At 42.2% G+C, this 17,274-nt stretch overlaps 1 protein-coding gene across 3 annotated transcripts in view; it reads right to left on the bottom strand.

The window, feature by feature from the left end:
* LOC137341637 (voltage-dependent calcium channel subunit alpha-2/delta-1) overlaps window positions 1-17,274 on the bottom strand; it is a 588,942-nt gene that overhangs the window by 230,018 nt on the left and 341,650 nt on the right. For all 3 annotated transcript variants that reach the window (XM_068004938.1, XM_068004940.1, XM_068004939.1), the window contains one exon: window positions 8,508-8,639. In XM_068004938.1, the coding sequence (XP_067861039.1) occupies window positions 8,508-8,639 (132 nt within the window). The remainder of the gene's footprint in view (window positions 1-8,507; window positions 8,640-17,274) is intronic.

Here is a 17,274-nt window from a genome sequence, read left to right as displayed (position 1 = left end):
GTAGTGACACTAATATGTAGTGATGGCAAGCACATCACCCATTCTGCACCAGTAATATCCCATAAACACTAATGAGGTGAATGACCAGTTAATCGGTTTCTGGGTGGTATTGGTCAAGGGAAGTATATTGACCAGGACACTGGGAAAACTCTGCACCTGGAATCTTTAACCTCCACCTGAACAGGCAGTAGATGCGATCTTGGTTTAACATTTCATTAAAGCCATGATGCCTAATCAAATCTGAAGTTATTGGATTTAAGTAGCACAGACTCCTAATGAAAGAACTCCTTAGAGGGCTTTGATAATCAAAAAATTGTAATTAAGCAGTGCAAAATACAATAGAGAGCAACAAAAACAAAAATATTCATTGGATGATAACTTAAATTGAGTGGTTTCCAATTGAAGGGACTTTTATTGTACAAGTAAGTAAAAGGAGTGATATATAATTACCTATTCATTAAATCCCCAAGTCTGGATTTAGATTCTCCCAACATGTTCAACCTTGTTCTTGGAGAAGCTGCGTGACAGCAACGCCAAAATACAAATGGCACTTTGGTGAGGGCTTTGGAGCCAATAATATTCTCTTCCTATGTTATAAAACAAACCGTATCCTCGACATAAAGCAGTAAGCACCACCTTTCCAAAGTGCCAAAAAACAACACTCCATCTTTCACAGCTCATGCAAGCCTGAGGCCAAGATTTCTTAGACATATATGGGAATAGTAACCAGCTTGAAATACATGCTGAATTTCTGAACAGTGCACTTCACATGAGCACATGATCTGATTTGAAGACCCTTCAGTTAGCTGCATGAACAATTGCCCAAGGAAAGCTTTGAACCCAAGGTCTCAGAGTACAAAAGGATGAAGATAAACCATCTGCGTCCCTTTCATAAAATGTTAGAAAAGACAAATACTTATCTTCGTTTTAATTTTGTACAACTTCAGGATAATTATTAGTAATGCCAATGTGTTTGGATCTTAACTTTCATATTTTCCATTTAAAAGAGTACTTCAAGAAAAGGTCCTATCATGACTTCATCCTCAAGTATTCATGGAAGTAACACTTGTTTCCCCCCGTATCTAAGTTTTATAAAAATTATTATTTGTAACTGAAACACCCATCATACCGTTCTGATCCCAATTAGTGTTATATGTTTTTAGGTTGGCACTGAAAGCCACTGCAATGCATTATTCTGGATTACTATGAATAGAAATTTCAGAGCTTCAAAGTTGAGTATGTTGTTGCCTCCAAAATTCATGTCCAGCTTTTCTGCAATTCCGTTTGATCCTCGCTAATCAGATTTCGCCCCTGCCAAATCACTGAAATGATCTTAAGCAATGTCACAAATAACATCTTCTATGACTGTGACCCTGGTGCATTATCTCTCCTTGTCCTCCTCAATCTCTCTGCAGCCTTTGGCACACTATCCTCCTCCAACAGCTCTCCTCCGTTGACCAGCTTAGTGGAATTACCCTCACTTGGTTCCACTCTCACCTATCTGATCATAGCCAGTGTATCAATAGAAATGGCTTTTCTTCTCCCTCCCCCCACCACCACCCCATACCCTTACTTCTAGAGTTTCTCAAACATACATACTTGGCCCACTCCTCTTCCTCATCTACATGCTACTCCTTGGCAAAGATATGGGGCCAGCTTCCACATGTATGCAGATGATACCTAACTCTAACTCTCCACCACCGCTCTTGAACCCTCCACTGCCTCCTTATTGTCAGCCCTCTGGTCCAACATCCAGCTTTGGATGAATCACAATTTCTTCCTGCTAAACACCGGGAAGACCAAAGTCAGCATCTTTGGCTCCTGTCAAAACTCCATACCCTTGCCAACGATTCAATCCCTCTTCACTGTATCAGACTGTTTTCAACCTCGGCATCCATTTCGACCCTGAGCTCAGTTTTCAACCCTGCCCCCGCCTCAGCCCATCCACTGCTTAAAACTCATCCATACCCTTGTCACCTCAAGACTTGACAATTCAAGTGCTCTCCTGGCTGACCTTCTACTCAAACTTGAGCCCATCCAAAACTCTGCTGCCCGTGTCTTATCCTGCACCAAGTCCTGCTCACCTATCACCTGCTGACCTTGTCCTCAAACACCTCCAATTTAAAATTCTCATCCCCGAGTTCATATCCTTTCGTGGTCTCACCCCTCCGTATCTCTGTAACCACCTCCAGCCCTACAATTCCCCTGAACTCTCTGTTCCTTCGACTCTGGCCTGTTTGCACGCCCCCTGCCTTTGCCACACCAACGGCGAATGTGCTTTCAGCCGCATAGACCCCCATGTACTCGAATTCCCTAAGAACCTACACCTCCGCCATCCATCTAATCTTTGGTCACCCCTCCTAATATCTCCTTCTTTGGCTTGGCAAACACTTATTTCTGACTATGCCTCTGTGCAGCACCCTGGAAACTTTTTCTACATTAAAGGCGCTATATAAATGCAAGTTGTTGTTTGAGGACATTCATTCAATTTACTTCTTTGTCTCATTACTGTATTCACTACTTGTTTATATCTCATTCTATGCTGCTCTACCCGTAACAGTGTATGTCTCATCTGGTAACGTACAGGTTTTTAAACTACCTCAATTTTTTTTTAAGGAGGCACTTGGCTGCAGTATCCTATCTGAAACCTATGATTAATAAGCCATTAATTAGCTAATGATGCACATGAAAGATTCTGTTCTGTCCTATGCATGTTTTTAGGCCTGCATATGAATATAATTTGTTATTGACTTACTATTGTTGTTGTTTATTATCTCAGAAAGCAATGACATGTTCATCACCAACCCTAATGTAATATATGTAAATTACACCTCAATTTCTTGGTTGTACGCATTGCCTCTAGTGAAAAATTATTCATCATTGGGTTGTGAATATATTTGAATTTATTGTTAGATTGTATACAATACAGGGCAGACAGAATCATCTGTAATAAGAACAGATGGACCATCTAATGGCCCTGATAGCTGCTGCAAACATAGAAAAAACAAGACATTGTACCAACATACAGATTGTTCTCAATATTCTGAAGCATGTGTTGCAATGGAAATACCCATGTCCTGTGGCATTCAAGTACACCCATCTCAGTAAAATGGTTGTAAACAGGGATGTCCATGAAGATATATTGTAGTACATTTCCTTTCACCCATGCCTCACATAGTTCCTGACATAAAGAGCGGGCAAACAATCTGTCCCCAGGCATCTCTGACTGCCATTCTTGAATTGCTCACTCAGGAGATGGATAAAAGCATTCTGGATGATTTGCACACTGGTTTCCCCCTGGCCTCAACTCAGTACCTCCCCTGAAAGCAAATTCAAAAACTGATCATTACCAAACACCAATGCAAACCCTGACCTGATCAACCAATGGTGCCTTTTGGTCATGGTAGCTAAAACAATGCCAATCCTCCAGTACTCCAGTCACATGAATGTGTAACTTATCAACTAACATTAGTTCAGCAAAATCAATCTGAAACCAACAGGGAAATACCGAGGCATGAAACTACCAATCGATAATCTCATCATACTGGACATAGAATGTTCAACAGCTGCAGATTACTCTTCAGTAAACCAGCAGTAATGGTGTCACAGTCAGTAATCCTCTTGTACAAATGCCATCACATATCAAGGACATGGAGCTTAGGCACAGTCGGTGGCTGCACAGAAAAACAAATAAAAAATACATTCAACTGATACAACAAACACAATAAAAAGTAACAGATGCCAGGGAGTGAGATCAAGAAGCTGACTAATCTCTGGATTCACAGAACTGCTATAAACCACTTGATTTTTGGTAACAGGCTTTAAGACATCATCTAACCTTTGTTACATCTCAACATTGTAGTCACCAACATGTGTCCAATATGTATTTATTTTTTTAAAATTCTAATTGTGTTTTTATTCCCTTGCAATTGCTTCCCATTGTTCCCCTGAAGAGACTGATTCGTTGCTGCTCATCTTCCACAAGTGGCCATTGTTCAAATAAAAGCTCAACAGTGAGTATTACTATGCCAAGCAACTGCAATGGAGGGGGGGAGGGGGGGAGGGGGGGAGGGGGGGAGGGGGGGAGGGGGGGAGGGGGGAGGGGGGGAGGGGGGAGGGGGGGAGGGGGGAGGGGGGGAGGGATATCACAGCTGAGCACAAACCAATGCTCACCAGATATCCATATCTGAGCACTTCCAGCAGGAATCATTGGAAAGTGAGGAGGAACAGAGCTAATTTCCCCTCCCTAAACTAGGGACACTAAAGCCAACTGGAGCAATTCTATCTCCACCCCTGCTAATAGCAGCTAGCTCAGCACAGAATAGGGATCAAACTTGGAACCTTCCTATTCTGTATGGCTCAGCTGCTCACTGAGTCATATGTAATCTATATTTAATCCCATTCAATCTAATGTAATGCACAGACAAAATGCTAACATTGAATTTTTAGCCAGCAAAGCCTAAAAGACTTGGATTTTGACAAATTGTATTTAGATCTTAAGTTTACTTTGACGATTTATAGCAGCTGTTATAACATTATGAGGACAGGGTACAAATTAATAATTCTGTAATCAATTATTTCTGATTCTGCAAATAGTTACGTGATGGTCAAAGACCAAAAAAAAAACTGATGGATTTATTTTAATACTGGGTCTCATCATTTTTGCACCTTTCAACCATAATCCCAGAGTGTCACTCTTGCCTCTGAGTTAGAAAGTGATGGGTTCAAGCCTCACTCCAAAGCATAAAAATGTTCGCTGACACTTCAAAGCAGTACTGAGTGCTGCATTCTTGGAGGTGCTGTCCTTCAGATGAGATGTTAAACCAAAGTCCTGTCTGCTTGTTCAGGTAGGCCAACATTCATCCTTCAACCTACATAACTAAGAACAGATAACTGGTCATTTAATTCCTTGTTATGTGTGTGTGGCCTTGCTGAGTGCAAATTAGCTGCCACATTTGCCTACAAAACAACAGTGACTTATCAATTGACTGAAGTGTTTTGAGTTATCCTGGGGATCCAGGAAATAAACCTTGCTCCCTCTGCCCAGAAGTAAGGTACAATGTAGCCAATATGAAATTTCATCTGATTCTCTTGACCAACAAAAATCATTCCAAGAGTAGATTATGAGGATTTTGAGTCAATTGCCAATTATCATTATTGACCTTGATGTTGGGTCATTAACTTAAGTGTTGAAACTAATTTTAGGTGGTCAGTAGATTCAGCTTGTTTAAGACATTGTGTAATCTAATGTAGGATGTGTAATAACAATACTTCAAACCATTGTAATGGTTTGGTGATGTTGAGAATTAAACACTATTACAGAGTTCCTGTCTATGCCATTATTCTCAATTCAATAACAGTTTTGTTTTAATTTCTTACCTCTAGAATCATAGAAAGGTTACAGCAAGGAAGGAGGCCATTCGGCCCATCGAGTCCACACCGGCTCTATGCACGAGCAATCCAGCCAGTCCCACTCCCCCCCCTATCCCTGTAGCCCTGCACATTTTTTGTTTCAAGTACTTATCCAGTTCCCTTTTGAAGGCCATGATTGAATCTGCCTCCACCACTCCCTCAGGCAGTGCATTCCAGATCCTAACCACTCGTTGTGTAAAAAAGATTTTCCTCATGTCACCTTTGATTCTTTTGCCAATTACCTTAAATCATAGAAGTTTACAACATGGAAACAGGCCCTTCGGCCCAACATGTCCATGTCGCCCAGTTTATACAACTAAGCTAGTCCCAATTGCCTGCACTTGGCCCATATCCCTCTATACCCATCTTACCCACGTAACTGTCCAAATGCTTTTTAAAAGACAAAACTGTACCCGCCTCTACTACTGCCTCTGGCAGCTCGTTCCAGACACTCACCACCCTTTGAGTGAAAAAATTGCCCCTCTCACCTTAAATCTATGTCCCCTCGTTATAGACTCCCCCACCTTTGGGAAAAGATTTTGACTATCTACCTTATCTATGCCCCTCATTATTTTATAGACTTCCATAAGATCACCCCGAAACCTCCTACTCTCCAGGGAAAAAAGTCTCAGTCTATCCAACCTCTCCCTATAAGTCAAACCATCAAGTCCCGGTAGCATCCTAGTAAATCTTTTCTGCACTCTTTCTAGTTTAATAATATCCTTTCTATAATAGGGTGACCAGAACTGTACACAGTATTCCAAGTGTGGCCTTACTAATGTCTTGTACAACTTCAACAAGACATCCCAACTCCTGTATTCAATGTTCTGACCAATGAAACCAAGCATGCCGAATGCCTTCTTCACCACCCTATGCACCTGTGACTCCACTTTCAAGGAGCTATGAACCTGTACTCCTAGATCTCTTTGTTCTATAACTCTCCCCAACGCCCTACCATTAACGGAGTAGGTCCTGGCCTGATTCAATCTACCAAAATGCATCACCTCACATTTATCTAAATTAAACTCCATCTGCCATTCATCGGCCCACTGGCCCAATTTATCAAGATCCCGTTGCAATCCTAGATAACCTTCTTCACTGTCCACAATGCCACCAATCTTGGTGTCATCTGCAAACTTACTAACCATGCCTCCTAAATTCTCATCCAAATCATTAATATAAATAACAAATAACAGCGGACCCAGTACCGATCCCTGAGGCACACCGCTGGTCACAGGCCTCCAGTTTGAAAAACAACCCTCTACAACCACCCTCTGTCTTCTGTTGTCAATCCAATTTGCTAAATCTATGCCCTCTGGTTCTTGCCCCTTCTGTCGATGGGAACAGTTTCTCTCTATCTACTCTGTCTGGACCCTTCATTATTTTGAATACTTCTATCAAATCTCCTCTCAACCTTCTCTGTTCCACGGAGAACAATCCCAGCTTCTCCAGTCTATCCATGTAATTTAAGTTCCTCATCCCTGGAATCATTCTAGTAAATCTCCTCTGCACCCACTCTAAGGCCTTCACATCCTTCCTTAAGTGCGGTGCCCAGAACTGGACACAATACTCCAGTTGTGGTCAAACCAGTGTTTTATAAAGGCTCATCATGACTTCCTTGCTTTTGTACTCTATACCTCTATTTATAAAGCTCAGGACCCCGTATGCTTTTTAAACGCTTTTTCAACCTGCCCTGTCACTAATTTGGGGGAACCAATTTGTAAAATACCGATAGTTAGCTGACTATACAAATCCTGCAAAACAAAAACAAATCCTTCTTTCAAATAGTCTCAGCTCTTCCAAACTATAAATTGCATATTTTAGCCCAGTATCCTCAGGACTCCTGATCTGAATAGAATGCATGTCCTGATGTTGAAAGCAACTTCAGATAAACCCCATGGCTGTTTGTTATATTCTATTCACACTTGCTTGTCTGATATTGTGAATCTGGCTGATGATGGAATTAGCAAATCTAGGATGACAATATTTTGGTTTGTAATGCAATTAGACAGTATATATAGAAAACAAATGCCACTTGAAACTGTTGGACATCATACCTGTAACTAGCAAGTTATGAATATACCCTTATTATGTCCAAGCGTTATCCATCTATAGTATATAAAAATCTTGTCTGTGCGTATTCCCTGTTAACTTTTTCCATTGTATATTCCTACGTCCACAGTTATAATGGAAACTGTCCATGTAAATTTGTCACACTGTAATTACAATGCCAGTGGATGCTTCAGTGTCACCAGCAGTGGGAGGGCGTAACTGCAGAATGACAAGTTTACGAAGAGGGCCTCACATACCTGGAGGGCCTCTTTGTCCTTCTCTCCAGCCGCCGACCTGCTTCAGCCTGGTGGGGGGGCCATGGCGTCTTCCTCACTCAGGCACCAGTTAAAATGTAATCGGGGTCTTGTTGATGTCATAGGGCCCTGATTAACATTTATGCCTGAGGCTCCCACCCGAGTCCGGCAGGCAGCTCATCCGCCGCCAAAATCAGCGGCATTAAAATCGGCGGGAACGGAGGGAGAAATGGAGTCACTCCACTTTAACTGCTGACCCATTCTGTTTGTGCCGAGCAGGGAGAGATAAAATCACCCCCCGTGGTCTTGACTCTCAGTGCACAACATCCTGGGAGATTGACATATTTTGTATAAATTTGGAGGGAGGGGTTCAATGAAGTGAATATAAAAACACGACAAAACTGGTAGCTGCAGAATGAGATAGCAATGTGAAAAGCAGCTTATTTCTATAATGCATTTATCCCAGCACATCTGTATTGTTATCGATGTGATTGGATTGCAAATAAACAGGATCAATTGTATCAAGTCAAAAGAAGTTTGACACAATCCTGCTTTACATTAACTCCAAAGGTTAGGTTTTCAACAAAATGCTTTTCATGACCGGGGTGTCTGAAACTACAATAAGGTCCAGGATTCTTGGCAAACAAATCACTTTGCAGGATTCCATCCACTTTTTAGAGATTTAAATCTACAACTTCATACAGTGGCCTTCCATACGTTACCACCTGTGAACTGCAACTCCCAGTACCAATATACTATTATATCTTCATCTTGTAAAGTTTTGCTTACCTGGATAATATCTAGCAAGGCCAGTTGCACTCCCAAAGACCTGCCACAGTAATGTGGGGTCTTTTTCTTTGTTGTGCTTGAAAACGTTATCCAGGGCTGCAGTCCAGTTGAGCTCATTTAAAACAATAGTTGCTGCAAAGAAAGAGACACTTGGTTAATTATCAGCTTGTTACTCCAACACCTAAACTGAAGGCTAAGTGGTTATTTCTTCTGTTTAATTATTTCTGGTCCAGAATGATATGTAATAACAACTTGCATTTATATAGCGCCTTTAGTGTCCCAAGGTGCTTCACAGGAGCGATTGTCAAACAAAATTTGACACCAAGCCACAAAGAGATATTAGGACAGATGACCAAAAGCTTGGACAAAGAGATACATTTAAAGGAGCATCCTAAAAATAGAGACATGGAGAGGCAGAGAGGTTTAGGTTTCAGTGCAGGCAATTAGTTATTATTTAAACCTGTAGTACACAACAGGACACCATGTAGAGTAGACAGTGTATTTCCCATCTAAAATGTATAGCTATTCACAAAATAAATCAGGCACAAAGTGCACTTTTATTTATATAAAAAACAGGAATATGAATGAAACGGTCAATCATCAGTGAAGGTAATAACTTTTTTATGCATTATAGCTGCAACACTCAAAAATGTTTAGATCTTGCTTTGTGTCACCGATGACAGCTCCTGCCACTTTATTTCCATTATTAGATTCATAACACAAGAGAGGTTCCCCATTTTATACTCACTTCAGCAACTGGAGGAGAATACACCCCGGAGAGATTCATCAGAGCCCAGTTGAGCATTCTTCATGCTGCCCTTTGCCCCACCGAACAACATGCTTTTGCATAAAATTACCAAGTGTTCTCCAAAGTCTGACTGAAGCTTGAGATTCACTTTTCCCAATATACCTTTGCCAGTTGTATGCCAGCATTCCCTTGGTGGAATTTTCACCTCAGGAATGCTGTAACCACAGAAAGCACACGGCATAACAACTTTGAAAATGAAACAAAGCATGAGGCAAGAAAAGGCTGTCTGGCCTTTGAGATTTCTCATTTTCTTAACACCTGGGTATTATCAAGAAATAACCTTGAAGCTCCCCACTTCCCCAATCCCATCGATGGCGCAGACACAACCTACAGGTTTGGGCAAGTGAATTGTCTGCCAATCTGTTAATCATCCATTTTCTCTGCTGACATTGCAGAGAAGGCCAATCAGAAGCTTGTTGTATCTTCACCAGTCCTAGAAGTTATGTTTTACGGACCAGTGGAACTATTACTACATCTTGTAGTCCTGCCCTCAGTGGCACTGCTCTTGGCTCGAATATAAACGTGAATGAGAAAGATATTTTGGCCAATTGGGGCCATGCGCAATTTGTACAGTCAATAATTCTTTTGAATTTAATCTCCTGACAGAGGTCAATAACCACAGGCAGTAATTCCAAAAAAAGACCATTTTTGATTAAAAAGCATATGCAATTGTGACTGCAGGTCTTACAGGCCAGTTTATTGGTCCCCTGCAAAATGACTGGCCAAACCAATTACCAGTGTAAATTACTCACGTTCTATTTCTGAAAGTTAGATTAAAATGTTTCTTGTGAATGTGTGAATGACAGTAAAGTGCTAACAACCAAAGTTCTGGTACTGGTGAACTTATGACAAGCACTGAAAAGTGACATGCTGTGATCTTTCATTGCACAAAATTACAGCTTACGTTGAACTTCATTTTTAAACTTGTCTTTACTGCATTGGTTTTCACACTTCCTGGTGGTATAGTTGCTGTAATCTTAGAGGATTACACTTCATGTGATGTGGTGCTTATATGGTCATAAGAATTATTATGCTGTTACTTGATAGCAATGGCTGGAAGTGGCAGCTGACAAAGAAAAACCTTGAATTAAAGGTGTTGTCTTCATTTTTATATCAAACTTTTTCATTTTCTTTCAGGTTTCATTTATTTTCCGACTGACTCAAGCTTTACTCCCCATGGCAAGCACCATTTACTGATCATGAAAATGGGTAAGTAACCCAACTGTAAGGTCTCTACTAATGTCACTCTTAGGCCAGTTCCAAGGAGGTGCAAGGGAGCAATTGAGGGTAACTTTCCTTCTGCATTTTACTCCATCTGAATAGAAGCAGTTGGCTGCTCACCACTTGATGGCAATTGTTTAGGAACTCACTGTATGTGCATAAAGCTGTACCTTATTACTCTACTGCACAGTATATCCGAGTGCTAACATGTAGCACGAGTGTTTGCTTTCCAACCAAGAAACTGAGGCCAAGGCTCATAGCTCAGAAAGTAACAAATCTTGAAAAGAGTAGAAAGGAAGACGAGGTAAATCAGGAAATGATGACACCAGGTTTGGATTTTTAAACAGACTGAGGATTGCCAGAAGGACTTTAGGAGGAAGGGAAGACTAAAGCAAATGAGCAATCCCACAATAACATGGTGCCCTTTAACGCTCATTGACCCATTATCCATTGTAAAATGAGAGATAAATACATATTTCAGGACTTGCATTGAATTGAACCACTTGTTCAGTGCTCCATGTAGTGGCCTTCACTGAGGGTATCGTTAGACTAGAGTTTGAATCCCATCTTCGACTATCTTTCAGATTCAAACAATCTGGTGCTAAAGCTACCAGACCATCTGCCTTTGTTTCATAATTTAATAGACTAAAATCTCCATGTGGAAGAGAAAAAAGTCAAAGCTGTATAGACAAAAAATATATCAATTGTTGCTGGTTAAGCTGTGTACGAGAAAACCAATTGCTAAGCAGACATTCATCACTAAAACCGTGCTGTACTCCCAGTCTCAGCTTGGCATTGGTTGAAGAAGCTCAGCTCTCATCTGACATAAATCAATATATTTATATCAGTGCGACACAGCAAAAGAAAATGAAATACTTCATCATACAATGGGGAATATCACTATCCCTAGTGATTTCTCCCAGATATGCATCTCCGTTCTTTTATCACCAGTAAATGACACAAAATTGTGAAGCCTTGACAAGAACAATTTCAATTTTCTAATAAAATTGAAATCAATACAACGGTCTGTTATGACCCCTTCCAAGCTGTGTAGATGAATATATATACTGTTGATGATTTATTCTGGGTGTCCTTTCAACAGTGTGTGGAGCAATGTTTAACAATTCTTTTGAAGCGGTTCAGTCAGTGCTATTTAATTTCTCCTGACAGACAGAATCCCAGCATTCCTCACTCTGTACATCTCCACCTTTGTGGTTCGAGGCATCTTTGTATTAAGTTCACCAACATATTGAGAGAGTTTTTCATTAAGGCAACTTTAACCACATTCAACTTCGAGGCAAACCACTGCAGGCCTAACATCTTAAAATGTCCAATATAGCACTTTGGAACATATTGCACTGTATAACAGTGTTCATAATTAGTTTAATTAGATGTTATTTGACAGATCAGTCAATGGAATAATCAAGACACATTTAGTTCTGTGTAGAATTTCTGGAAATGACCTATGTGGCAAGACTACAAGTCTGAAAATTCTGAAGTTGCTCTTGAAGCAACAGGATAGCTCACATAACTCAACTCCCAAATATAACACAGCAAATCAGAATCATGGAGATGCCTGTTACTCAAACTTAGTTCCCTCAACAGTGTGTGCTTCACTATTCTTGGCATGTGAAATCACTTACACAATACTTATGATCAACACAATAATTATGATTTTAATCTTATTTAAACATTAATAACAGAACAGTTGTTAATTCACAAAATACTGTGAAATGAAGAACGTTCTTTAGTTCTGTATATTTCTGTAATTGTTTTGCAACATTTACCAATAGAAATGTACAAAAAAAATAGACTTTATGGGGGTGATTTTAAACCCCAAGGACGGGTGGGTTGGGGACGGGTGGGGGTTGAAAATAGTTGTTTTTTGGGTCACGACTGCAACCCGGCTTTATTTCCGAGTTTAACGTCGGCGGGTAAAAGTACAAGCTTCCCACTGGGAATGCAAAGTCTGAAAATTTTGCAGTTGCAAACCAAAAAACAACTATTTTCAACTCCCATCCGCCCCCCACCCACCCATTCTTGGGGTATAAAATCACTTCTATATGTATATTTTCACAAAAAAATTGCATATTTTGAACACTTAAAAAAAATTTCAATCTATTCTTGGGATAAAGGCCATCAGCACAGGGAGACGAATCAGCAAACAATTAATGAATAATGCAAACTTGAACATACACTAGAGGCCTTCACCTATCCATAAACCCAAATGGGACCATTATAAATCAGCTTCAATCTTTGAAGAGTACACCAACAGCTAAAGGTGCATTGGGATAATTCTTCAACATTAACATAAAGAAAATAACAGAATGAATTTTAACAGGAGATAAAATTATTTGTATTGTCAACTATCCATTTCCTACATTTAATACATATTATTACTGGAGGTGACTTTGTACAGGATGTAAAGCATTAGCCATTCCTCAATCTTAATACTGTAAACCATGGGCCCGATTTTAGCAGGGCTGCGGGTTCTCCACGGATGGGCAAGCGGGCGCGTGGGTAACGCGCCCAGTGAAATTAGTGGGCTTCCCGTGCGATCGTAACAGGCAACCCACTAATTGGATCCACTTACCTGCTCCTCCAGGTTCCCCGCTGCTGATCTGCGCGTCGGGCGGGCTGCGCATGCGCAGTAAGATCTGTCAGCTGGAGGCGCTCTATTTGAAGGGGCAGTCCTCCACTGACAGATGCTGCAACCAATAGCAAAGATGACTGTATGGAGCAGCCCAGGGGGAAGGCTGCTCCCAGTTTAATGATGCCTCACTCCAGGTATCAATACATGGGGTGAGGAGGAGGGGGAGGACAGAGATCTTCCACACGGCGGGCGGGAGGAAGCGGCCCGCCTCCGCCACCAGGAAGGCCTGGCTCGAGGTGGCAGAGGCGGTCATCTGCGCCACCAACATATCGCCTACCTGCACACAGTGCAGGAGGCGGTCCAATGACCTCAGTAGGTCAGCCACAGTGAGTACACGTAGTCCTTCCCCTATACTCCATCTGCCACATCACTGCCCCCACCCCACATCTCCTTCGGCACTGCCAACACTACTCTGTCACATCACCCCTCATGCCCACTCAAACCACATCCTCATCTTACCTGCACCTACTCACCTCGCGAGTACTCACCCCGCCACTACCACGTAACCCAATCCTCATACAATCTCATGGCTCTATCCCATACTCACCCTCTCGTGCATCTCTCTCACGGCCAGCCTCACTCAACCTGCCACCACCTGTGCTGCAGCCACAGGGCATGCATCACATATGTGCAGTAGGCAGCGTAAGGCAAACGTGTCGTGAGCATGAAGGGGATGCACAAGGGTATTTGAGGGTTCGTCATGGTTGTTACTTATATTGAATTTCAGAACAACTCACATCACACATTATATTGGCACCAATACTGCATATCTTCGCGAATCATGTCCGGTTTGTGCAATAATGCCCGCTCCTGGGTATCACTATGAGGACCCACCACTGATGCCACCCATTGTGTCACTGCAGAGTGGGTGTAGGTGTATTTGCAGGGCTCTTCTGCGCAGACGACTGAGAGACATCAGGGATGTCCCCGGTTGCACCCTGGAAGGCTGTGGAGAAGTTCGGGAGGGCAGTGGTGACTTTGACAGCGACAGGTAGGAAGATGGTGCACGGGCCAGCCAGGAGCAGCTCGGCATGAAAGAGGCTGCAGATGTCCATGACTACATGTCGAGTGACTCTGAGCCTCCGTGTGCACTGCTACTCAGAGAGGTCCAGGAGGCTGAGCCTCGGTCTGCGGAACCTGTGGCGAGGGTAGTGCCCTCTGCGACGCATCTCTCTCTGCGGTAGCCCTCCCTCCTGCTGTACAGGTGGATGTGTCACAGCACTCTGTTGTGGAGCTCCACGTGTCAGAGGTGGACGGCGTGGATGGCGAGGCTGGTGATACTGTTCGCCCTCCGAGGAGGTCATGACTGCAGCTATGGCGGCCCCCATCCGCAAGAATGTACATCTGAGGGGGTCTGCAAGGTAGGTACATGTCTCCGGACCCCGGGGTAAGTGTGCAGGTTGGTGACTTTGACCATCAGGAGGAGGGTGGTGGAGGCCAAACTTTGTTCCAAGTGACAAAGTGGCCTCCTGCAATGGGTGAGGGTCTCCCCCCGCCACCTGTCAAATGGACCTTTGCAGCTGCCACAGGCCGACAGCTGCAACACGTCCATTCGAGCTGGGAGTGTTTCCCCCAGTGTGGGAAACAGTCCCATGTTGTTCAAAAATCCCACATAGTCCCTTAATCGGGTCAGTTAATGACCTGAAATACCAAACTAAATATTGTCAAGTGGCATCCCGCTGGCTTTAATTGCCTGCGGGATTCCCACCAGCGGGGGCTGCGCGCGCACGCTGGCGCGTCAGCGGGGAACCCGGAAGTGGGCGGGATCGAGGCGGGATCCGGTCCCGCTCCTGGATTTCCCGATTTTCGGGGCCCCCCCCACCGAGAACGCACCCGATAGCGGGTGGTAAAATCGAGCCCCATACGTCTGTGACTTGTAAAAATAATTGTAGCTCTCTGACAAACCAAGATTGCAGCCTCATTAACTTCAATGTGAAAGCATAACCACAGGATCAGAGCTACTTGACTGCTGAACAGTGGAACTCTAAATACAAGTTGTCACTGACAATACTGTAGATAGACATTTTCTGGCATACAGAATGTACACAGCTATGATAGAAGTTTGGCCTCTGGAATGACTGTCACCCACTGAAGTACTTAAATCTACTTAATTTTTTAATATAAATTTTGGGAAAGTGAACAGTGTCCAAACAGCCAATAATGCCATTTACTGACACAGGCAGATAATGCAAAGAAACCTCTTGCAGGCGCAATTTGGCAGGATGCTACAATGATAATTGTGTTGGGGGAGAGGAACTTTGATGTGACTGAATCTTAGAGAAAGCAAAGAGACACCTGTCAGCGACTGGGACCATAAAAGGTCAGGTCCTCATAACCTGCGTGTGTAAACTAGTTCACGTAAATAATTTTCAAGGGAAAACACTAAGGTTGTGTGTACCAAAAAAATTCACAATTCGTTCATTGGCAAATCTAACATGAAAGGTGAGGTAGGTATCAGCAAGACTAACAAACCACATGCCGTCAGGATTTTAAATAAAGAAATGCCACCTTCCTTTTTTTTATGCATATCAATTTATTTTCAAATTACTAACCAAGCATCATGCGACCTGATTTATATGCATCACATTTAAAGAAAGAACAAACTTGCAATTAAATGGTGCTTTTCATATTCTCAGGATGTCCCAAAGTGTTTCACAGCCAATGAATTATTTTTGAAATGTAGTCACTATTGCTATGCAGACAAACGTGGCAGCTAATTTACGCACAGCAAGTTTCCACAAACAGCAATGAGATAAATGACCAGTTAATCTATTTCGGTGATGTTGGTTGGAAGATAAATGTTAGCAAGGGCACCAGCAGACCTACCCTGCTTTTTTGAATCGTGCCATGGGATCTTTTCTGTCCACCTGAACAGGGAGGTGAGTCCTCAGCTTAACGTCTCATCCGATAGACAGCATCTCTGACAATGCAGGACTCCGTCAATACTGCACTGTGTTCAAGTCCTGCAGTGGGGTTTGAATCGTTGACCTTCTGACTCAGAGGTGAAAGTGCCATTGAGCCAAGGTTTAAAACTTGCTCACCTGCTAGCCATTCAGCAATTCACAGCAAGAGAAATACAGTGAAGCATCTTGTATAAAAATCGTATGTGTGAAAATTTTCTCCATGACCATATACCTTTCCAATAATGTTAGCCTTCTTATATACAAGCCTGGTTATATGTAATGTTGCTTTCGTCTGACCTATTGTATATAATAGGGCTCCAATGCACTCTGATGACTGTAGATGTACTTTATTTTTTATTATTTGGCACAGTACATAACAGAAAGATAAACCTTCGGTTATTAGTGCCTGGAAAGGTCTGGGGCCAATTCTATCTGTTGGCATTGACAGTCATGGGCAAGGTGCAAAAAGGCTTAGCGTCTGTGTTGGCATATGTAATTCACTGAATTTAACTGATGCTACATCGAAACACTATTTGGCTGTGTCTGCAGCTTTCAAGCACTGCTGAACATTGACAGTTTAGATTCAGGAAGCAAGCTAGAAAAAGATCACCCAGGTGAATCCAAAGACAGAAAACAAGACAGCAACATGTCTTTCTGTTTCCGCAACAATGGAACCAGCCCAATTAGCAAGCTTGCACAAAACCTGTCTCCTTAGCAAGTCTAATTGTATAATCCTTGCCTGTTCCCATCAGAAATGTTTGGATATTCCACACAATATGATGCTGTCACTGAAAATACATTGTTCCTACGACTTTGACACATTCACATCTATCCTGAACAACAAACCTTACGAAATGAAATGTTATTACAATGGAACACAACACACAATGCAAAGGTGGAATCTGTAAAATACAGTATTTAACTTGGAGATTATTCTTTCAGTATGTGCGTGCATGTTTTAAATATAATGCATGTAGGCAAAGATCAAGTTATAGAATCATAGAATGGTTAAAGCACAGAAGGAGGCCATTCGGCCCATCAAACCTGTGCCAGCTCTTTGTAGGAGCAATCCAGTTAGTCCCATTCCCCCGCTCTTTCCCCACAGCCCTGCAATTTTTTTGTGACACTTTATCAAATGCCTTTTGAAAGTCCATATATACAACTTCAACCACATTGCCGTCA

Source organism: Heptranchias perlo, chromosome 24, assembly GCF_035084215.1.
Source record: "Heptranchias perlo isolate sHepPer1 chromosome 24, sHepPer1.hap1, whole genome shotgun sequence".
NCBI lineage: Eukaryota > Metazoa > Chordata > Chondrichthyes > Hexanchiformes > Hexanchidae > Heptranchias > Heptranchias perlo.
This window is presented reverse-complemented; position numbering and strand designations above follow the sequence as displayed.